We start from the raw sequence: 24,767 nt of genomic DNA, 5'->3' as shown, positions 1-24,767 counted from the left end.
GAATATAATTAACTTGTAAATTTAATCTTATCTTAGTCTAGTAATGCAGAATGCCAGTTTGTCCTGCCGATGTGTTTCTAGTTTTGGCCTGTCAGTAAAGCTCTGAAGAGTGAAACTGCACTGCTCTCTGCTGGTTTAAAAGCACTGCTTGAGTTAGCACTGCTCTGCTGTTAAGTGTTCATTTAGTTGGGATAACTGAAAATAACTCCTATTTTTGGAAGAATCATATGAAACATATTTAGTTGTTAACTTTTTGCATACTAATACACTCCCATTACTGATTCAAAATAAAACATGGCTGATTGTAAAATGTAATACACATAAAACAGTAAATATTGTGAAATATACAGTAATTTCAGCTTTAAATAACACTGAAAAAAACATATTTTGGATTTACAAATTTATTTTAAGGTAGGTGGTTGCAAACAATTTATTTGGGCTGATTTATTTAAACAAACAAATTAAGTTGAACATTACTAAATTCAATTAGTTTGTTTAAATTCAGCCCAAATAAACAGTTTGCAACCACTTACCTTAAAATATGTAGTAAACTGATTTGATCATATGTAGAATTGTACTTTATTCCTGTGATGGCAAAACTGTATTTTCATCATCCTTACTCCAGTCCTCAGTGTCACATAAGCCTTCAGAGATCATTTTAATGTGCAGATATTCACTTCTTAATATATATTTCTGACGTGCTGAGCTGTGCTGCTTCGTGTTTTTATTGAAACCGATATTGTAATGTAACAAATGCTGTTATTCAAGACCAATAATAATCATAATAGAGCAGCAAATCAGAATTATATCAAATGTTTAAATATGTTGTATTTACATACATGACAATTATTCAAATTAAAAACAATAATTGACTAAATTATTGCTTTCACTGTTTTTTACATAGTTTTAAGCTACACTCCATAATTTTATTGTTACCAAAACCTTGGGTCAAATAGGCAAACTCATCCATTGGGATAAAATTTAATTTCAATTAATTGAAAAAATAGCCCATCGTTGTTACAACAACCCAGCATTTTTACACTGCATATCAAAGGTAATGGTTACTATTTTATTTAAAAAAAATAATTTAATAAAGTTTTAAAAGTTTAAACTAAGTCTAAATAGTCTAAATTTAATACATAAAACAGTAAATGTTGTGAAACGTACAGTATCTTTAGCTTTAAATACATTGAAAACATTTTTTAGTTAAGTGGTTGCAAGTAGTTAAATTAAGTCTAAATAGTGTTTAGAACATAAGCTGAAATTATAGAATAAATGTATTAAACATTTGAAATCAAAACAAATATTTGCTTAATATTTTTAGTCGTTCTTATAAGCATAGACAGACATATCGATTACTCTAAAAATAGTAGCCTATGCACAGACAGACCGACTCTGTGACCTGACAGGGAACAGTAGGTAATACAGTTCTGTTTGGAGCTTATCGATTATACACTGATTAAAGGATTTTCACAGTTTAGACAAATGGAGCCACCAGCTGATGTCACTTCAGTTTTCTCCTCTTCTAAAACCGGCCCTCCAGGACCGAGTTTGAACACCCCTGATTTACAGCATCATTCAGAAATCATTCTACAGTATATTCGGATGTCTTATTATTTTAAAAAGGGTTGTGCTGCTGAATACTTTTGTTGATTTTTATTGACAGTTCTTTGATGCATAGAAAGTTCAACATAAATTGTTCCACTGAGCAATATTGTTTATTTAAAAGGCATTTTAAGTTTTTGCAGTTATATTGTAGAATAACCATGACAAATCAACATATCTCTTACATTTATTTGTAGTGCTTTGCTCAGCACTCTACGTGCTTTACTGTGTATCACCTTCCAGCTTCCAGTAAACAGTTCTTAAAAGACATGTTTGTTTCTTAAAAGGAAAAAAACTATTTTTATTGTTATTTTGTGAAAAAAACAATTTAGAACTTTTAAAAATCATACATTTTCAACCTGAAAATTACACTTCCTCTGTTTAACATTGTTAATAACTGTTTAATATGGTTTATAACTGTTTAGATTTTTATAATAACTGTTTATGGTTCATACACACTAATGAAATAAATCTGTAAAATAACAGCATATTTTATTCCATTTATGCATTTTACTGTATAGGCTAGTTTTATAAACCCTTTCATCAACCCAAAACACAACGCAATTAAGAACAAATTTGAGATTTGTATTGTGCTTCAGTTTCCCTCACAATACAAAGAGATGTGATTTAAATGAATTGGATTACTAAATTGGCTGTATCTATGTGTGTGTTTTTGTGTGAGTGAGCGAGCGAGCGAAAGAAAGAAAGAAAGAAAGAAAGAAAGAAAGAAAGAAAGAAAGAAAGAAAGAAAGAAAGAAAGAAAGAAAGAAAGAGAAAGAAAAAAAGTTTATGGATGTTTCTCAGTAGTGGGATGTGCCTGAAAGGGTCTACTAAAAACATATGCTGGAATAGTTGGCGGTTCATTCCACTGGGGTGACCCCTGATTAATAAGGGACTAGCCGAAGGAAAATAAATGAACTTGTATTGCGTGACAAACAAAAGGGACACATTTGAGTCCTTTAAAGAGTCATTTTCTACTATAAGTTGCAAGTTTCTTATGTTAAACACAGAAGATATTTTGAGAAATAAAATATCCTCCTGACACCTAAAGAATTTTTTTCTTTTTTTTTTCCTGTGATTTCCTACATCCTTTGGGTTAAAAAAATTCTACAATTTAGAGTTTTTACATTTTGTTTTTATTTTTAATTTTTCTGCATGTCCACTGTAGTGGACCACAGGACCATTTTAGTTCAAAACGACCACCAAACTCGGACAACAAAACTGTACAGGATATGGCTGTAAAGGGATATTAATCCAATATTAATGTAACAAAAACTAAACAAAAGCCATTTTATCCTTTTTTATTAAAATTCCTGAAATGGTTTAGTCTGAAAGAGAGCCGAACTCAAAAAAAAAAAAAAAAAAAAAAAAAAAGAAGTGATGGTAATCCAAAACATACTCGACATTAAAGCTATTTAAAACTGATTGTCAGTCTCTAATTGACAGACTCTGAATCAGTCTCCCTCAACTATCCTATAAAGAATCCTTTCTGCTTCAGTTCTGCCCCTACAACATGCAGTCATTAATTACATTAAGATGGTCCTGATGTCCACTATAGTGGACATTTAAAAAAGGATGATATTTTGAAACACAAACAAGTTAACAGCTTTGAAAGCTAAATGTATTGTTTCTGACACTTTAATAAACAAATATATATATATATATATATATATATATATATATATATATATATATATATATATATATATATATATATATAAATATATATATATATATATATATATATATGTAATAATAACGGTAAAACGTTTAAAAGGCTAAATTTCACATACCTCTCTCCTTCTCATAAAATGTGCTCATTTGTATGCTGGCCATTTCGGATGCAGTGTAAAAACTTATGAAGTGGTTCCTAGCCAATCAAATGACATATCAGTAGAAAGCCTAGGATGTCCTCCAAACAGGACAACAGGACTTGACAGAGTAGCTCAAAAAATTCTAAGACAATTCATGAAAACACAATGTCCACTATACAGGGCACAAGTCAATGGGTGGGGTCTCAGGACGATATATTCGGTGGTCTTTGACCTCCATAGTATTTTTTATTTGCTCACTCGTTGCTATTCCATGTCAAGTCGCATGATGGCAGTGAAAGCTATTCATGAACGCATTTCTCACAGTCGAGGAAGACGCTTCCAGTAGATTTGACATTTGTGTGAAGAGATGAAGTGTGTGCTGTAACACTGCAGTCAAAGATACAGTATCGCTTATACAATGTCCCAGCAGACTCCAGCGGACTCCGAACGACCAGGACATGCAGGAAATTTGGTAACAAACATTTATAAGACAGACAAATACAGAATGTGGTTTATGAACTGTAATGCAAGTTATAATGTTGACTACTGCTGATCTTCACCATTACACCATATATTTGTCAGATCTTATAAATGTATGCACGTTTACACAATCTGTCGTTTAAAATATGTTATTATATCCTTTTTTGTTTGAGTTTATATCTTTATTAGTAATGTTTAGGTTGTAATTGTAATGATAACTGTAACATATTGATTATTTGTTGATATTTTAATATTATTTTAGCTTTTAATCTTAGTTTAGCCTATTTATTTATTCATTTATAACTATATGCAAACTATATATGGTATAATGAATCATTATTTTCAGGTCTGAAGTAAAAAGGTGGCATGACAGTTTAATTAAATAGGGTTTAATGAATGTGTATGCAGGGACCTTTAAGAATGGACTACACTCCCACAGAAGAGGAGAGGAGAGTGTTCAGAGAGTGCAACCAGGAAAGCTTCTGGTACAGTTGTGAGTGAACATATGATTTTTATTCATTATGCTCATCGTTTTATTAAAGGGGCTAGTTAAAATAAAACTACTATAAACTAATAAAACGAAAATCACATCTTGCATGGGATGATTGTGATTAAATTAACAGAAGAGATTTATTTTGGGGGAAAATCATCCCTTGTTTTTGTCTTTACAGCTCTGCCCATATCTGTCGTCAGCATGGCTGTCACTCAGTTGCTTATTTCTAGAGGTGAGTTTATACTTTATATGCATTTAATAATGTGATGTTGCTTTGTTTTATACTTATATCAACTGAATCAATTAGTTATGTCGTCATTATAACATATAACATGTATTATAATAATTAGGGCTGCACAATATATAATTTCAGCATCGATATCACAATGTGCGCATATGCAATGGTGACATCTCAGGATCTGCAATGTTGAGTTGAGATTATAGTTTTCTAGAAACGGCAATTGCATAGTGTGACTTAAACTTTAATCATACCTGTCAGCATTAAGATGTGTCAATAAAGGATACGCCCACCATAATAAGTGATACCAAAAAAGTCCTTAAATTACTAAATATGTTCTTCTGGAGCTGTTTCATTGTAAATAAACAGTTAAACTGTAATTATACTGTAATTATTATTATTTACAAAAGGAAAAATAAATAGTATATGAATGTTTTGAGGATTGCATAGGATGGGTGACGGCACCTGTAATAAAAAGGAAAGGGAATCCTGCCGTTTTTATATTTATTTCAAAGTGTTTTCATGCCTAAATAAAACTAAAGCACAGAACAGACTCACATTTAACAGCAAGGAGCGGCCTCTGGTGGTTCGGCGGTATGGGTTACTTATAGGGAGGATCGACTCTTTAATGTTTATTGTCACCCTACAGAGAAAGACTGAAAATATGGGAAAATACCTTTACGGGATGATAGCAGGATAGAACTGTAAAATATGGGAGAAACCCGGGAAAAACGAGAGGGTTGACGGGTATGGACTATAATAGAGTAAAAAATATCACTTACATGTGTTTTTAAGACCTGTGTTTGTGTAAGCATTTGAGGACAGTTTAAAGCATTCAGGCACAAGAAATATTCGCGTTTGTAGATTTAATAAAGGTAAAATTTATTGAATTATTAATTTGTTGAAGACTATTCAGTGTTGTTTTACATTTTATTATTCAATTTCTGTAGCTGAATACTATTAAAACACCCAAGAAAATTGTAAAGCACTTTTTTTTCACTGGTATCTTTGATCCATTGTATTCATCAATGCATGAAATTAGTTCATTTATTTTATGTATATGATTTAGTCCCCTCCAGAATCATCCCAATCAAACTAAATTACTGAATTATTTACAAGTAGAGCTATTAAAGTCAATATACACTACCGGCCAAAAGTTTAGGGTCAGTATTTTTTCTTTTTTTCCTTTTTTTTTCTTTTGAAAATGATTTTGTTCATCAAGAATAATTACAAATAATAATAATTACATTTATTAAATGTAAAAAAAATGTAAATATTTATTTATTACTTTTATTATTACTTTTTGTATGTAGTTTAAATGAAATTATTAGTCCAGTCATTATTGCTTTTATTACTATTACCATTCATATAATAAAAATAATATTATTAATAATTAAAACAATAAAAATTCTTATTAGAGTGCTTTTGAAGGATCATGTGACTCGGAAGATTGGAGTAATGAAGCTGAAAATTCACCATCAAAATCTTTTGACTGGTAGTGGATATTGTAGACAAACAAAATATTACAATGTCATATTTTCCCAATATCAAGCAGCCCAACACTAAAATTCTAAAGTTTGGGGTCAGTGAGACTTTTTTGGAAAAAAAAAAAAAAAAAAGTAATACACAGTAATACTTTATTTAATACTTTTTTATTGTTGCACAAAATTTCAAACATTTTAACCTAACCTAATTAAACGCATTACTTTTTAAAAACATACAGAAAAAAACATATTAGACAGCACAACTGCTTTCATTGATAATAATATTGTTTTAATATTTTTAGTATATATTAAAATAGAAAAAAATGTATTTTTATATAATTTTATGGTATTACTATTTCGCTGTATATTTGTTCAAATAAATGCAGTAAGCTTAAGAGACTTATAAAACAGAAATATTGCAACAACACTGAACCTTTAAATGTTTTTATTTATTCATTTATTTTTTGTTTCAGGTGCTCTTAGTGCTTCTGGCAGATTTGGATCTTTGCCCAAATTAGCTTGTGAGTAACATTTGCAGTCTTTGCTGTAACTGTGAGCCGGTTCATTGATATTAACTATTAAACATTTGTATGTGTTAAATAAATGTTAGTTGCTGGTTTTTGTGGCTATGTTGGAGGAAAGATGTCATACATGAAGAAATGCATTGAGAAGTTTAAGAACTTGGAGAATTCACCTCTTGGAGAGGCACTGAGACAGCAACAGCGCCACCAACATCAAAAGTGAGAAACACACACAAACAGACACAACTGAACACGACATATACTGTAAAGAAGAGTTATAATTTCTGTGCTACTGACATTATCACAAAGTGTTGCAAGCATATATATATATATATATATATATATATATATATATATATATATATATATATATATATATATATATATATATATTTTTTTTTTTTTTTTTTCTTTTTTCTATTTTTTTTTTTTTTTTTTGGGGGGGGTAGTGATGTGCATTGCTAAGCACTTCATAAAAAAAAAAAACTTTAAAAGTGGTTTTAGCAATATTTAGATTTTCAAAACCGTCAGATTAAAGATTTTAGTCTTAATCCAAAAAGGTTTATCCTAACCATTTGTTCCATTAAACAATGGAAAGCTTATTTGATCAGCTTTCATGTGATGTATAAATCTAAATTCTAAAATATTAACTCTTATGACCTTTTTTTATGTTAAAAAAAGAATAATAATAAAAATTAAACAACAATAACAACAATGTTGAAACTAAAATTCAAATTTAAGAAAATATTTTTAAATATTAATAAGATAGTAGTGGGTGACGCAGTGGCCCAGTAGGTAGTGCTTTCGCCTCACATCAAGAATTTTAGTTTCAACATTGTTGTTACTGTTGTTTCATTTTTATTATTATTCCCGAGTCTCGGCTGGGTCAGTTAGTGTTTCTGTGTGGAGTTTGCATGTTTCTGTATGGAGTTTGCTCCGGTTTCCCCCACAGTCTAAAGACATGCGGTACAGGTGAATTGGGTAGGCTAAATTTTCCATAGTGTGTGAGTGTGAATGAGTGTGTATTGATGTTTCCCAGAGATGGGTTGTGGCTGGAAGGGCATCGGCTGCGTAAAGCATGTGCTGGATAAGTTGGTGGTTCATTCCGCTGTGGCAACCCCAGAACAATAAAGGGACTAAGTCAAAAAAATGAATGAATGAATGAATAAGATAGTATCATATTATAAAGTGTATAATAGTATGTCAGTTATGCTAAAATAGCATTAACGATTACACATAAGTCCTGTTCCAACGCTTTTAAAATAAATTGGTTTTATGCTAATCTGTTATTTCCAGGTTCACTCAAGATCAGTCAGAGCTGAGTGATCCAAACAAAGCTGATTTTGAGCCTGCCTTTCAGCTTGAAGATCAGAAGGATCAGTCCTTCTCCTATGACAGAGATTTCACATACTCTGACCCTATGATGACCTCATCAACACAAAATACAGGCGAGTTTAAGCACCTTCATCTATTCACATTCAAAACTGCAGTGGTGCTCTTAGGGCGTACTCACTTTATGTGCAGTTGCCTTGACCCGGGGCAAAGCACGCTTGTCCCCCCTCCTTTCTTCCCCGACGGCCCGCACTCACATTTTATTCGGGCCTGGGCACGCTTACATCATCGATGATGTGCTGTTCAGTAGAGAAACGCTATGGCTCAGCACAGTGGAGATTTCTTACTGTCATATTGTTTAAGTCGTTTAATATGCAGCGACACGTAGTCAAATATTTCACAGAACAGATCACAGACACTTTTGACACTCATAAACAGTCTTCGTGTTGCAGGAATTAGGAGGTTTGCTGAAGGTGCATCTGTCATGCAGTGAGGGGTTTGCGTCTCTAATAATCTATGACAGTTTGCGTTCATTGAACTGTAAGAATGATTATTTTTGCATATGAAACAGTCCCTTAAAAGTTGTGTCTCGCTTTCAGTTTCAGGCTCAGGCCTGTTTTTCACTCACACACAAGCGTACCTCGCCAAAGCCCAAGTGAACCATGCCTGAGCCCGATTCAGAGCACTCACACTTCTCAAACGATCTGGGAAACGGGCCTGGGCACGGTTCGGAGAGCATAGTGTGAGTAGGCCCTTATAGTGCCCCTATTATGCTTTATTATTACTCTACTCTCTGGAATACTTGATTCTGATTGATCAATAATGAAATTCCAAGCAATGTATTTTTTCTATAACAACCCATTAAACTAATAACACATGCTTGTCCGTCTACTACACAGATGTCAAAGTCAATTCCTGGAGAGCTGCAGCTCTGCACAGTTTTGCTCCAGCCCTAATCAGACACAGCTGATCCAAATAATCGAGGTGTTCAAAAGAGTCTTGAACACTTTAATTAGTGTGGATCCCAGGCGTAATTGGGACCCTTAGACTGCAGATTTTATTAATCAATACATTACAGAAGGCGAAGCAGTGGTGCAGTAGGTAGTGCTGTTGCCTAACAGCAAGAAGGCTGCTGAGTCGCTGGTTCGAGCCTCGACTCAGTTGGCGTTTCTGTGTGGAGTTTGCATGTTCTCCCTGCGTTCGCGTGGGTTTCCTCTGGGTGCTCTGGTTTCCCCCATAGTCCAAAGACATGCGGTACAGGTGAATTGGGTAGGCTAAATTGTCCGAAGTGTATGAGTGTGTGTGTGGATGTTTCCCAGAGAAAGATTGCGGCTGGAAGGGCATCCGCTGCATAAAAAACTTGCTGGATAAGTTGGCGGTTCATTCCGCTGTGGCGACCCCGGATTAATAAAGGGACTAAGCCGACAAGAAAATGAATGAATGAATGTTACAGAATTATTAATGTCATCAAATGATATTTTACAGCATCCTCCAATAACCCATCACACATTGAGGAGGACGTACAGGATAGACGTGTTCTGTATGGGGACCTGCGGAGTAAACACAGGGAAAACTATGAAGTCACAATGACTAAGAAATCAGAGATGCTGCTGAAGCCTTCTGAGAGGAGCTCGGTCACGAGAGGTGAGATACCACTGATACACTAAACCACTGTTCTATCCAGGGCTCATTTCTGTGCCTACTAAACTCAAGTTATTACTGTCGACTTCTAACAGTGTCATTGTGGTTCTAGAAACCACAGGTTGTGTGCTAAATAAATAAATTCAGTGGAATAGGCATTAATTATTTACTGACGTCAGTGGAATAATTGTGGGGCCAGGAGGACGTTTGTTAATACTGCATTATCCTACAGCTAAGATCAATGGAGAAAACGAAACAGGGTTTTCATAAATCTGCACTTACTGTGTGCTTCAGTTTCCTTTCTGTAGTTCATATATTATCGATGGTTAAAGCATTATAAGCCATTAAACGTGAAAGCGGTCATTTAATTTCATAATGTTTAATACTGTACTTCCTGCTGACCAATTGGTAAAGCCGAGGGGTTTAATGGATAGTGACAAATATGACGATTTAAAATGGCATTTCATCAATATTTTTTGAGTTACTGTGTGTTGATTATTATGAACTGATTATTGCTTTAAATATGAGAAGGTTTCAAAGATGTGATAAGATTTTTTGACATATAAACTGAATGGGACTTTAGATATTAAGTCAGTGTTTTTTTGCTTAGGAAATATAATAAAATATGTAGATATGAGGTTTATTACAAATATTTTGCCTTCTATGAAATTTGTATTCTTTTTTAAATATTTCTAAGTGATGTTTAATAGGGCAGGGACATTTTTCAAAGTATTTCCTATTATATTGTTTTCTAGAGAAAGTCTTATTTCTTTTAGTTTATTTAGTTTTGATATACACTAACAGACAAAAGTCTTGTCGTCAAACCCAGTTGTAAGAACAGCTAATAATAACTTGACTTCCAGTTGATCGTTTGGAAAAGTGTCAGAAGGTAGATTTTTTTCCTGATGAATCATCTGTTGAACTGCATCCCAATCATCACCAATACTGCAGAAGACCTATTGGAGCCCACATGGACCCAAGATTCTCACAGAAATCAGTCAAGTTTGGTGAAGGAAAAATCATGGTTTGGGGTTACATTCAGTATGGGGGTGTGTGAGAGACTGCATGGCAACATCACCAGCCTGAGGTATCAAGAAATATGTGCTGCCCATTACATTACAAACCCCCAGAGAGGGCACATTCTTCAGCAGGACGGCACTCCTTTTCATACTTGAGCCTCCTGAAATCAAAGAAGGTCAAGGTGCTCCAGGATTGGTAAGCCCAGGCACCCTACATGAACATTATTGAGCATGTGTGGGATAAGATGAAGGAGGAAGCATTGAAGATGAATCCAAAGAATCTTGATGAGCTCTGGGAGTCCTGCAAGAATGCTCTTCGCCATTCCAGATGACTTTATTAATAAGTTATTTGAATCATTGCAGGGATGTATGGATGCAGCCCTCCCAGCTCATAGTGCTCATACACAATATTAATTATTTTTTCCACTGCAGCCTGACTATATATTCTATACTGTACATTATTTCTGTTAAGAGACAAAACTTTTGTCTAAGCAAAGTCAGTCCTTACTGTCCTAATTAAAAATCAAGGCCTGATCATATTTTACTGTAGTGAAATACACAGAATCTAGAGGCTTTTGTCTTTCATATAAACTACCTCAGACACCAAATGATCAACTAGAAGTCAGGTCACGACTTGTCAGGTAGTGTATATTATTATATATCTTTTTTATTGTTATAATTTTTATTCAATATTAGATATATTTCTGTATTTATTTAAAATTTTTAACACAAAGGTCAGTATTATTAGCCTTAAGAAATAATTTTGTTTAATTGGCTTTAAAACAAACTGTGGTTGTCCAATGACTCACCTAAATCACTTGACGTTTTAACCTATTTAACTATTAAATATAGTTAGACCTGTTTATTTTTTCCCCAATTTCTGTTAAACGGAGAGAAGATTTTTTCAGCACATTTCTTAACATAATAGTTTTAATAACTGATTTATTTTATCTTTGCCATGATGACAGTACATAATATTTGACTAGATATTTTTCAAGACACTTCCAAACAGCTTAAAGTGACATTTAAAGGCTTAACTAGGGTAATTAGGTTAACTAGGCAGGATAGGGTAATTAGGCAAGTTATTGTGTAACAATGTGTTGTTTTGTGGACTATCGAAAATAAATCTAGCTTAAAGAGGCTAATCGTTTTGACCTTAAAATGCTATTTAAAAAATTAAAACTGCTTTTATTCTAGCCGAAATAAAACAAATAAGACTTTCTCCAGAAGAAAAAATATTATCAGACATACTGTGAAAATTTCCTTGCTCTGTTAAACATCATTTAGGAAATATTTAAAAAAGAAAAAAAATTAAAAGCGGGGCTTATAATTCTGACATCAACTGTACATATGTTTAATATGTTTATTTATTTAATTAATAAACAGGAAAGAAGAATATATATGGAGACAATTGGGAGGAGTGAACGCTGCTTCAACACTTTTTCTCAGTGTGAACCTGATATATTTAACAATACAGATGTGGAGCTGTCTGAGAGATGTCTGTTGTGTGAATTAAACGCTCAATGTTTTTTTTAAACACGCACAGCTTACTGTGATCTGTTTACAGCATCAACATTTGACATACCCTGAAGACAGTAGTAATGGTGCACTGTATTTCTCACTTTGATTGTTCATCGTGAGAAACCCTTCAAGTCAGCAGCAAATTTGGTCATTGTTGCAATCGTTTAATGCTTGAGAGTCATACACCCTTTAAACTAAGTATGGGCAATAATTTGAAGACAGAGTTGTTAAAAATAACACTTGGACAATTAAAAAAAATATGGTGTAAAAATATAGTTATTTACTAGTTGGCAGTTTGGCTAAGAAGAGAATGCGATATTTTGTGTGTGTGTGTGTTTTACTATAAATCCACAAAGATTATGTTGCATAATGTTAACTTAAATGTATAATCTGAAGCACAGCTGTGATCTTTCTCTTGAAGTTATAGTAAGTTTTTTAAGTGTCTTTGAAGTTGATTTTATTTTTACTTTTAAATATGTAATATGCAGCAGACATCTTCACATGTGGCTGATGAATCGTTGACAAAAGAGAAGTTTTCTGCCAGAGTTGGTTTTATGGCTCCATGAAAGCTAAATAAATAATAACAGTAATATTTTTGCAATGCAATGAAATAAATGAAAATGGAATTAAATAAAATTTTACAGTTTGATTTCCGTTATTTCATTTTTATAATTTGATAAAAATAATATATAAAATGTTGACAATTATTAAAATTTTATGAAATTACACCTGACAAAATTCTTGTCGCCTATCCAAGTTTTAGGAACAACAAATAATAACCTGACTTATAGATGATGATTTGGCATCAGAAGTGGCTTATATGAAAGTCAAGGCCTCTAGATTCTGTGTATTTCACTACAATAAAATATGATCAGGCCTTGATTTTTTTTATTCTTTATTTGGACAGTAAGGTCTGACTTTGCTTAGACAAAAGTTTTGTTACTTAACAGAAATAATGTATAGTATAGAAAATAAAGTCATGGTGCAGTGGAAACAGAATTAATATTGTGTTTGACTCCCATGAGCTTCTGCAATGGCTCAAATAACTGATTGATGAAATCATCTGGAATGGCAGAGAAAGCGTTCTTGCTGGACTCCCAGCATTTATCAAGATTCTCTGGATTCATCTTCAATGCCTCCTCCATCTTACCCCAGACATGCTCAATAATGTTCATGCCTGGTGACTGGGCTGGCCTTCTCTTTCAAGTTATTAATTGTTGCTCTTACAGCTGGGATCGACGACAAGACTTATGTCAAGTAGTGTAGTTGTTTCTCTAATAGGTTTGTATCATTTTTGCAATGAAATTATGCACAGTAGCAAATAAACATGCACACAGATAGACAGATAGATAGATAGATAGATAGATAGATAGATAGATAGATAGATAGATAGATAGATAGATAGATAGATAGATAAATAGAGATAGATATAGATAGATAGAGATAGATGAAGATAGAGATAGATAGTTAGAGATAAAGATAGATAGAGATAGATAGAAAGAGATAGATAGATAATGATAGATAGAGATAGGAGATAGAGATAGATAGATAGATAGATAGATAGATAGATAGATAGAGATAGATAACGATAGATAGAGATAGATAGAAGGAGATAGAGATAGATAGATAGATAGATAGATAGATAGATAGATAGATAGATAGATAGATAGATAGATAGAGATAGAAAGAGATAGAGATAGATAGATAGATAGATAGATGGATGGATGGATGGATAGACGGATGGATGGATGGATAGATAGATGGATGATAGATAGATGATAGATAGATGGATGATAGATAGATGATAGATAGATAGATGATAGATAGATGGATGATAGATAGATGGATGATAGATAGATAGATGGATGGATAGATAGATAGATGATAGATAGATGGATGGATGATAGATAGATAGATAGATAGATAGATAGATAGATAGATAGATAGATAGATAGATAGATAGAATTGACTGAGAAAAAAACTCAAGTTGGGCATATTTATTTCTGTACACACGTTGTACATAAATACACAGAAATAATTTCTGAAAAATAAAAAGACGATGTCCCTGGGATTCGGGATGACATCAGACTAGATAGGGTATTGTAACTTCTGTAATAATATCAGTAATCACACACACACACGCTCTTCATAAGTGTCAGGTTTTCAGATCTAATAGGACCAATTGTTTTAGTACTGGGAGATCATTGCTTAATTCACCTACAATTTACACAAGATTTCAGTAAAAGAGAAAAGGCCTGCATAGAACTTGCTCAGTCTTCACACCTGACCCAGGACTGAAACAAAGATGAAAAAACGAACAACAACAACAAAAAAGACAAATTAAGTGGAAAAAAAACATTAAATTAAGATGAAGAAATGAGATCATCCTGCCCTGGAGAAAATACAACATTTGTGACGTTTTTAAAAAATAGATTTTGTCTTGTTAATGAACTTTTTCAGACGAACCTATAAATGTTCCGATTTGTAAGCAAAAGGACATCTCCGGGACAGAGAGAGAAACAATCACCCGAACACACAAACATCAGCTGTTCACCTTTTCAAACTGAGCAAGTAAACAAGGGTAAAAAAATAGTCAAGAGAACAGCCAAACCGATCCAATCTGTGCTGCATCACTATCGGTGCACCTGGACCACATCCGGCTCCTGAAAGTCCCGTCAGAGTGGAGAAGGTGCGTGGCACAGTCAGTGTTTGATTGTCTTTGTATATTGAAGATGAAGATGATCATTGGTGAGGAGAGATGGAGGAATATGTATTGTGCATTGACCGTGTCCATTTGGCTCTCAGCTACCAGATATCCTGCAATAGCTCCAACAGTCCACGTAGATTTCGTCTTCAGAATGAATACAGTAATCCTACAGTTGGTTCCACAGTGATGCCCGTCGGCAACATGGAGACGCTTAGACTCTGTGATGTGATCGTGGTGTTGTAGACGCTTCAGAAGTGACTTTGGTGACCTCTCCGCAGACTCTGCAGTCGATAAAAAGATCCCTCTGTGTGTTTTCATGCAGCCTGTGAACCAGGACGAAGTCTCCGTGTGTTTTGTGGGTTGTAAACAGTGTTTTTCTCAGTGAGGAGTGCTGAAAGTGGCGCTCGGATGTGAAGTGAGTCTCTTACTCGAGAGTGTGGAGGGAAAAAGGGACGAGGCCACGAGAGAAAAGCATGACAGTACCGGAGAAAGGCACCTCAGGAAGACCACGCCGCAGGCCTGCCGCTGCTAATCCGGCCTGAAGATGGGGATCTTGGGTAGAAACTCTATTAGGATCACCTATGAGAGAGAGAATATATGAAGAGCTCAGACGCAAAATCCTCTTAATCCATGAGACCTCTTTCTTGTAAATAAGCATTTTCTGTCAGGCTTTTCTGATTAGGTTTCATTTTATACGTAATCATAAGGATATTAGCTAGTGAATAAATTTGCTTTTTTTGGTAAATGTTACTTTAGACAATTCTTTGGTTTTTAACAAGGTAGACTTTCTTTAGCGTCAAAACCCGCTAAATCCACATCTGTTTTTTATGCAAAACCCTCTAAATCCACCTATCGGGACAAGACAGTGTAATTAGTAGAAAAATCACTAAAGATGCAATTAGAGATCATTTTACCAAACATAAAACACATAACACAAACCACCTGAAATTTAAAATATATCAATCTGTCAAGTAAGTGGCGGTTCATTCCACTGGGGTAACCCCTGATAAACCAGAATGTAAGCAGAAGAAAAATTATGTAGTACAAATAATGTAGTGTAAAAACATTGTGAAACATCAATATCTGTGCATTGTACATTACTAAATAATTTATATATATATACAGAATTTATTGAAGTAATATAAAGTGTATAGTTTTATACATCATATTTATCTTTTAAAACAGCTTGCATTAGCAAATAAAACACAAGGTAGGTCTACTGTGCAAAAAAGAGGATGTCTCTCTGAAGCGGTCATTTATTCATCCTCACCATACTCGAGGTCTCATTTGTGTCTCTTGTTTATCCTCATAGCATCCATTCAGGATAAAAGAGCGGTGAAATGGAGTTGCGGTGTAATGCAGCTATGGTATAACGGACTCATTCAAAGTAGCGCCGCTAATGTTATGTAGGCATGCTACACTTCCGCCTGTACATTGTGTTTTCTTTTTCTTATATTGAACAGAGTTTTGATGTACGGGACGTTTTCGTTTGCCATTCGAATCAGACAGGCTCATGGAGTTCATCAAACTTTATCTTTTAAAATTGAAATCAGAAGCGAAAAAAAACAACCTCTTTATAAAGCCGGCGTATCAGCGCGCTGCTACATTGAAAACATGATTCGTTTTGTGAATGATTGATTCTCTGGATTTATCGGTCTTTGCTGTCAAAGGCAGGTGGCGTTTAGCGGCTTGAGCAAACTGTTATTTTTTAATGCGCTGATGCTGCGATTTAGATGATTTTAAACTAAACTATTTGTTGAACATGTACTACATGTCTAAAGCATTCGCTCAATGTCATCATCTCATTTTTGGAGGAAATGACGTTTAGCGGCTTTAGTATCTGAACTCTTCGTATTGACCTTATTCTAAAATGCGGAAGTGCGCCTGTTTTCGCGATTGTTTCAGAACTTCCGATTCAGTTGCCTATGGGAGAAATGACTAAGAATAATAAACGGCAAAAAACGGTCAAACTACTTGCTCTACAAACAAATATTTGCATGACTATACAGACCAAGTAGAATCATATAATAAGAAAATATCAGTTTGCAACATAAAACAGTGAAAAGAGCAGTTTTTAATGTCTAAAACTTAATGGAATTGAATAACACTGGAAGTCTTGAGCCAAAAGATTTAAATGGCTGCGCCTGCTTGTCGGTGAAGAATAAGGTGAATAGAAATGTCAAATTGTCACTGTTATTAACAGAAATGAAATCTAAACTAACCATATGATTGTGTTAGCTTACATTGCTAGTTTTGTGGTCAACAATTTATCTTTGCATGTCGTTAAGATGAACATTTTTTTTTCTAATCTAATCTTTTCTAATCTGCCCTTCTAATCTGAAATTCAAATCTGTTTGTTTTCAGTTAAATTTTCATTACATCTGTCTGAGGTTTTGGGCGTGGCTAACATACTTAACCACGCCCCTCCAACTGTAAGTTTTGACAAACAGAAATGCTTCCATCCAGGAGGAGAATCTGTTAGGTTGTTGTAACTCCTCTAAAAACCGTTTTCCTGATCTGAATGAAATGCTTACTTTACTACATCCAATCAGCTCGCAGCAGAAAAAACAAGCCATACCCACTGTTTTCCCATTTAATATTCCATTTCTCTAGCAACTGCATCAGCAAAAAAAATTAATAATAATAAAATAAATTTTAAAAAAGGTTGCAGTTTTCGATTAATGCAGGCTTTAAAGGTTAAAGGGTTAGTTCACTCAAAAATAAAAATTATGTAATTAATTACTCCCGAATGTCATTTAAAAAAACTTGAAACCTACCCAAAAAAAAAAACATGGTCAAAACAGCATTTTTGGATGAGGAGCAATTAAATAAAAATCAATCCAATATAGTGTTTCAGCAACAAAACAAAACAAAAAATCAATGCTGAAGTTGAGTTGGTACTAAGTTTAAAGACTTTTCAGTATGTTGATGTTCTTCCAACTGAAACAAAATATTGAGTAGGGGACGGGTCTTTCTTCTTGTACATCATTCCCTCATAGTAAACTAACCATAAGAGTGGACGCGATTAAGAGTATTCTGCACACAATACATGGTCAAAACAGCCCATGTCTCTTCAGTGATTCAATCGGAATATTATGAAGCTACAAACCCTTTTAGCTTAGCATAAATCATTAATTCAGATTAGACCATTAGCATCTTGCTCAAAGTTTACAAAAAAGAGGTTGAATAATTTAATGAAAGTATAAGAATACTTTGAGCACACATAAAAAAAAAACTGCTTTATTCAACAGTTTCTTCTTCTCAGTGTCAGTATAGGTCATGTTGAAGTAGTATACTGTACCTCGGATGAGGAGCAGTAAAATAAAACTCAATTCAATACATACGGTTTCAGCAGAATATACATCACAATACTGAAGTCGAGTTGGCATGAAGTTTGAAGACTTATTTCAGTATGTTGATGTACTTCTAACTGAAATGGAATATTTAGTAGGAAGCGGGGCTTTCTTTTCATCTATCCCCTTATAGCAAACTAACCGTAAGAGTGGACGTGATTAAGAATATTCTGGCACAAAATACATGGTCAAAACAGCCCATGTCTTTTCAAAGGTTCAATTTGAATATTATGAAGCTACAAGCCCTTATAGCATAGCTTAGCGTAAATCATTGATTCAGATTAGACTATAAGCATATTGCTGGAAAAAAAAACACAAAACAAAAACTTCATTTATTAGTTTCTTCTCCCAGTGTCAGTATAGGGAGCACCGCTGATGTACCTTAGTTATGCCTGTGCTGTGTTTCAAATAGAGATTTTTACACACAGGCATCTGGGGTATAGGTTGGTGCAGTGTTTTTGTGAATACGCACCCTATACTGACATTGAGAAGAAGAAACTGTTGAATAAAATCTTTTCCAACTTGCCCCAACACACCTGCCTGGGTGTTTCAAGCATACCTAGTAAGACCCTGATTAGCTTGTTCAGGTGTGTTTGATTAGGGTTGGAGCTAACATCTGCAGCACACCAGCCCTCCAGGAACAAGTTTGGTGACCCCTGCTATATAGAATTATTAAAACTCTTTTTTTTGAAAGTTTTAAATAAGACGCTAATGGTCTAACCTGATTAAATGATTTATGCTAAGCTAAGCTAAGTGACTTGTAAAATGCCTATTTCCAAAAAAGTGGAATGTTGTTTAAGCAGTTTTTCTGAAGTCAGTAACCTCCTTAGTTGAGGGTGTGAATGCAGTTGGCTTACATATTCCATCATGTTGTTGGTTTCACACTTCCTTTTGCTGAGTCTCCAATGCAAACAAAGCTAAACGACCAGAGAGCAAAATTAGCAGAAAATTAAAAAACACTAACAATATTTGATCATTTAATCTTGTACATACCTTGTGATACAATCTGCTGTTTTCCCACTCCAATAACTTCTCTATGGATCTGCGCGTCTATAAGTGAAAAAATAACAACACTCATGTATATAAAAGAAATTACTATACAAGAAAGTCTATGATTTATGCTCTGTAATATACATCACGTGTTTAAGTTATTTAAAGTAGTCTCTTAATCTATTGAAGTTGCACAAAATACAGAAATAATAGTAATATGGGGAAAATTATTACTATTTAAAATAATCTAATTATGTCTAAATAAATAAAGGAAGTCTAAGGGGAAAGACATTCTAAAAGTCTATATTTCAGTTAAAGCACTGTAAACAAAAGAGAGCAGCAAATTTCTACAATCACTGTTCGTTTTTATAAACTAAAACAGAGTGTTGGGTTATTTATAAAAAGTAATTAACTACTTATTACATAATTTTAACCTTTTTGAACTACTTTTCTAATTACAGTGCATCCAGAAAGTATTCATAGCGCTTCTCTTTTTCCCCATTTTTTGTTACAGCACAATTCCAAAGTGGATTAAATTAAATAATTTCCTCAAAATTTTACACACAATAGCCCATAATGACAATGTGAATAAAGTATATATTTTTTAAATTGTTGCAAATTTCTCAAAAATGAAAAAGCTGGAAAAAAAAAATCATATGTACATCAGTATTTACAGCCTTCGCTCAATACATTGTTGATGCACCTTTGGCAGCAATTACAGCCTCAAGTCTTTGAATATGATGCCACGAGCTTGGCACACCTGTCATTGGGAATGTTTGCCCATTCCTCTTTGCAGTACCTCTCAGGTTGGATGGGAAGCGATGGTGTACAGCCAATTTCAGATCTCTCCAGAGATGTTCAATAGGATTTAAGTCTGGGCTTTGGCTTGGCCACTCAAGGACATTCACCAAGTTGTTGTGAAGCCACTTCATTAGCTATGTTTCCATCCAAAAATGCGAATGAACTTTATGCGCAAAACTGGATTGTCGCATAAAAGTTGTGCGAATGAAGCAGCATTTCCATCCAACGAGTCAAAGCAAACAAAATCTTCATATCCTGATTAACTGGCGCCAAATATCAACAGTAAAAACTGCATTTGCTGCAGTAGGAGAAGCTGCATCAATCTTTTCTAAATGAATGCGCATCAGAAGACAATCCTGACATGCAGTGAGCGTGCAGTGGCGTTTGAAGGTGTCAGACGCGGAGCACAGGCGCTCTTGATTCTGGAGGTCAATAATAATATAATAACACTAATACTGAAACGGTTCAGGCGTTTTATAATAACCAAAACAACATTTCAGATGTTTTATAATGTGCTCAGCCTGACGTTTTTGTCCATTCACACACATTTTAAGCATCACATGATCTCTTTTAACAAAATCACATGACCTTTTTTAATGCGCATGGTGGAGATTGTGCGGTAAAAGTGTTTTCATCGTAGTTTTGCCCATCTTTTCTTATAGAATAAAAAGTTTATCCTACTCGGTTATACGCATATGTTTTTTATGCGCAATTTCAAAATTTATGCGCATCATGGCGTTTCCATCAACTCATTCATCATCAAGAATGATCAGTGGAAACAGAATGTACGCGAGCTCAATTTAGAGCTTCACAGCAAAGGCTGTGAATACTTATGTACGTGTGATTTTTTAGGTTTTTTTATTTTTTATAAATTTGCTACAATTAAAAAAGATATTTTTCACATCTTCATTATGGGGTATTATGTGTAGAATTGAGGAAAAACTTAACGTAATACATTTCGGAGTAAGGCTGTAACATAGCAACATTCCATAGTTTGTTAATTTAGCTTGTGCTGTTTTTGGATTGGACAAATAAAACCTTCTAAAATAATCTGAATTGATATGAAAAATATCTGAAAAAATACATTAGAAATGTATATACATTTACTCTGCTTCTCTGAATTTATACCATATATTGCCATCAACTCAATACATTTTAAGCATTTGCAGTTATCTTGATAAATGGTCTTTAGTTGAAAACAGAATTATTCTGCAAAATATATATTTTATTCTGCTTCTCAAATTGATTTATACAGAGCTGTTGAGTTTTTGTACAGCATTTAAGGCATGTTAACTATAAGTAACTGTAATTAAATTACCTAAAAATTAAACTTGATCAACTTTTCTAGCAGAAACGTAATTAAATTACTTTGTAACTAATTACTTTGTATTTAACTGCACCCAACATTACTAAGAGATATGCCAAATTATAGTGTAAATTTACACTGTGTAAATGACAGCCAACCACAAATGTTCTTACTAAAGCTGAACTCCTATTAAACCAGGAACATTCCATTTATTTTGTCAGCTCACATTGCTCTTTTTGAGGTGAACAATTAATCGCAGCTTAAAGGGAAAGTTCACCACAAAAAAAATCTATTTCCTTTCCATTTCCCTAATACTGGTGGTTTTAAACTTTTACGATTTTTTTTCTTCTGCTGAACTTTAAACAAAATAGTCTGAAGAATGTTGGGGGAAAAACAGCTCACTGACATTTATAGCAGGAACAACAACAACAAAAATACTACAGAAGTTAATGGCTCTTTCCTTCCCCCAACATTTTTCAGTATATATATTCCTTTGTGTCCAACAGAAGAAACTAAATACAAAATATAATGTTGTTTGACGTATATCGTGCCTTAACAGTAAGAGCCGTGTGGTTAGGACTATCATGGCTGAAGCTGTCAAACCGACGTCAACAGAGAAGGGCCGACACTCTTTACATGAAGATTATCAAAACAACCTTTTTTTCAGTGGATTAACTTGCACTGATTAATTGTTTACCTAAAGATTTACAATGTTTTTTAAAAAGAGAAACATTGTAGTTTTGATTTCATCCGGATGTTTAAGGTGGCAGTGGAGAAACTAACCCTCTTGCTAAGACAGATGACGGGCCACAGACTGAAGCCCAGAGTGCAGCAGCAGCACAGACATCCACAGAGCAGCCAGCGCACATTCACCGGCAGAGCCTTCCTCAGACAGCTGTTCACTCGGTTTATGCTGGACTTAAACTCCTCCGGGGCCACCTGCACATCAGCCAGCGAAGCAGAGGTATCAAAGAAATGTTCAACCACAGAACGCTTAGAACATTGTAAACAAAAGTTGAATCTAATCTATCTAATCTAAAACTCATTTTAAAGAACTTGACAGCCAGAAAACATGAAAAAATGCAACTAGAGCAGTGGATCTCAAACTTTTTTACACCAAGTACCACCTCAAAAAAGAATTGTCTCTCCAAGTACCACCATAATAAGCAGAATTAAAATACAGTGGCATAGTAGGCTCATAAAAGAAGCTACAGCTCTGCACACTCCAAAAACATGGCAGATTAATTCCTATTATTAAGAATATGTATTATTATCAGACACTTTATACATTATAAATACTTTGAAGATTAAAACTTTACTGTGCTTATATGTTAAAACAAATAAACAAAATAAAATGTCAACGTGGGTTTTTAAAAGTTAAAAATGTCAGGCTACTCTTCCTAATAAGTGAAGAAAAAAAAAAGTAAGGTATTAACATATTGTAGAATATTCATCAAAACTGAGATGTTGCTTGGACCTCATAAAATAGACTATATGTTTTCACATTGATATATAAATCATTTTTGATACATTTTTAAATATATCTAGCATGTGTATATGACATATTTGATTCCTCCGCGTACCGCTAGAAGGAAGTCTGTATACCACTAGTGGTACACGTACCACAGTTTGAGAACCACTGAACTAGAGGATTCTACTAAATATTACTGTGATCTACATTAATTTGGGCTATAATAATTACCTATTTAATTGCTCTTTCCTATAGATGAAATATTGATTGAAAGGACGCTTACCTTTCCTGTAAGTGCTGAGGGAAACTCGGACTCAAATTTATTGCTTAGACCAAACCTGCAGGAGAAGGAAAAACTACTTTAATAAAAAGAAAGATACAATTTGTCAAACTTTATAGGTTTACTGTATATCTATCACCTGAAATAGTCTAAATATTTAAGGATGTTCACTACTTCTCCTTAAAAATATGTATTTAAAATTGGAAGCAAGAGAGTGCTAAGGGGTCTGTGTTGCAGATGTGTTTTATTAAAAATGTATAAAAATAAGTGTAACACTGCAATAAGGTTTAACCTGTTAAAAAGTTACCAGCAAAAGATAGCATATTTTTATATGTATAAGTATATTCTTTTTAGTTAATGTCAAATTCAGCATTAATAAATGTGTAATAATCAATGTATTGATATGTAATGCATATATTGGAATCCAATGACAATCAAAGTACAGCATTGTTCCCATTCAAATAAATAGGCTTAATGTTGTTTTGAAGTCATACTTACATGTCATTTCAAGCCAAATATTCTAAGTACCATGGTAAGTAATATAGGAAGCATGTCACAAGTTGTCACTTGATGAATGTGAAAACGTAAAACTAACTTTACATCAACCTAATAACGTATACTACAAAAACAAACAACGCGTTATTCATAATTTACCAGAAATGAGTTTCATAACTCGTGTTCAATACTGTTATTCCAAACCCATAAACTTCTATAAAACATACAACAACTGATAGTTTCAGTGTGTTGAAGAAGATGACTGAGGCTGTCATAGGAGAAACAGAAAATACAGTTTGAGAACAGGAGGAGTGTGAGAATGACTTTCATTTTTTAGGTGCACTATCCCTTTAAATGTGCATGTCATAATCTGCCCTGTCGAGACCAAAGTGAGTTACAATATTTGACATTATTTAAAGATGTTATAACCAAACCAGCACATCTAGAAAGCTGTTCACTATGTTAACCATGTTTCGAGACAAGTCGTGGACACCACCGTGTCTCTTAAGCTGTCGTGCAGGCACTCAGCACGCCTCGTGTGTTTCTACGTGGACGCTGAGCTTCTGAATGCTTTGGTTTAATCAGCTGTACATTATTAAGCTTTATGTGAAGAGATGTGGGTCTGCCGGGTGTCTCTTACACAGTGACGTGTCCGGATCCGCGCACTACCACCGGGTCCGGAGCGTACTTGAGCAGCTGCTCCTCCGCGGCCCTGTCCTCGTCCTCCTCTTCCTCTTCCTCCTCCTCGTAAATCTCGTCAAAGTCCTCCATCATCGCCCTCCGCCTCGGCCTCTATGCTTCCCGAAAGAAGCGCCGAGAAAGATAACGCTTCGCACACCTTACGCAAATATTGGCAGTAATGCAGATCGCACGGCCCGCAGTGAGAAACGACGGTAGAAGTCCGGATCAAAACATCAACATCCGCCGAAAATCTCGCGCGCGTTGATCTCGAGACACATCGCGAGAGTAAGTTACATTCTCCAGTTGTTGACTTCTCGTGTCAATGTTTGTGACCTACATTTCACTATTTTATATAAACTCTATGTATATAGATACAATCATTTGCTTCAGGGTACTTAATGAGACACCAAACTTACCCTCACATTCCTCAACAACAGGGGCGGACTTGGTGATTTGGGGGCCCTAAGTAATCCTAGGCATGTGGACGCATTGAAACCTGATTGAAACTCAAAACACTTTCTCAATATATATATAT

The 24,767-nt window shown here is 34.3% G+C and overlaps 2 protein-coding genes across 6 annotated transcripts; one reads left to right on the top strand and one right to left on the bottom strand.

Moving 5' to 3' along the window:
• Nucleotides 1-3,759: 3,759 nt before the first annotated feature.
• unm_sa25545 (un-named sa25545) lies at nucleotides 3,760-14,357 on the top strand. Of its 4 annotated transcripts, none has more exons than XR_015475750.1 (8): nucleotides 3,760-3,891; nucleotides 4,308-4,392; nucleotides 4,571-4,624; nucleotides 6,588-6,635; nucleotides 6,725-6,854; nucleotides 7,932-8,083; nucleotides 9,453-10,392; nucleotides 13,378-14,357. XR_015475750.1 is itself a non-coding variant. In NM_001328067.2 (8 exon segments), coding segments are annotated over 8 exon segments (720 nt in total). In that variant the 5' UTR covers nucleotides 3,761-3,837; the 3' UTR covers nucleotides 12,052-12,779.
• On the bottom strand, nucleotides 14,131-24,486 carry chic2 (cysteine-rich hydrophobic domain 2). Of its 2 annotated transcripts, NM_201120.3 has the most exon segments (6): nucleotides 14,131-15,434; nucleotides 19,066-19,125; nucleotides 19,202-19,258; nucleotides 22,089-22,244; nucleotides 23,060-23,114; nucleotides 24,192-24,486. In NM_201120.3, coding segments are annotated over 6 exon segments (513 nt in total). In that variant the 5' UTR covers nucleotides 24,326-24,486; the 3' UTR covers nucleotides 14,131-15,383.
• Between the last annotated feature and the right edge of the window lie 281 nt (nucleotides 24,487-24,767).

Source organism: Danio rerio, chromosome 1, assembly GCF_052040795.2.
Source record: "Danio rerio strain M-AB ecotype USA chromosome 1, GRCz13ab, whole genome shotgun sequence".
Taxonomy (NCBI): domain Eukaryota; kingdom Metazoa; phylum Chordata; class Actinopteri; order Cypriniformes; family Danionidae; genus Danio; species Danio rerio.
Note: the sequence above shows the minus strand (reverse complement) of the source record. Positions and strands in the feature narration are given on the sequence as shown.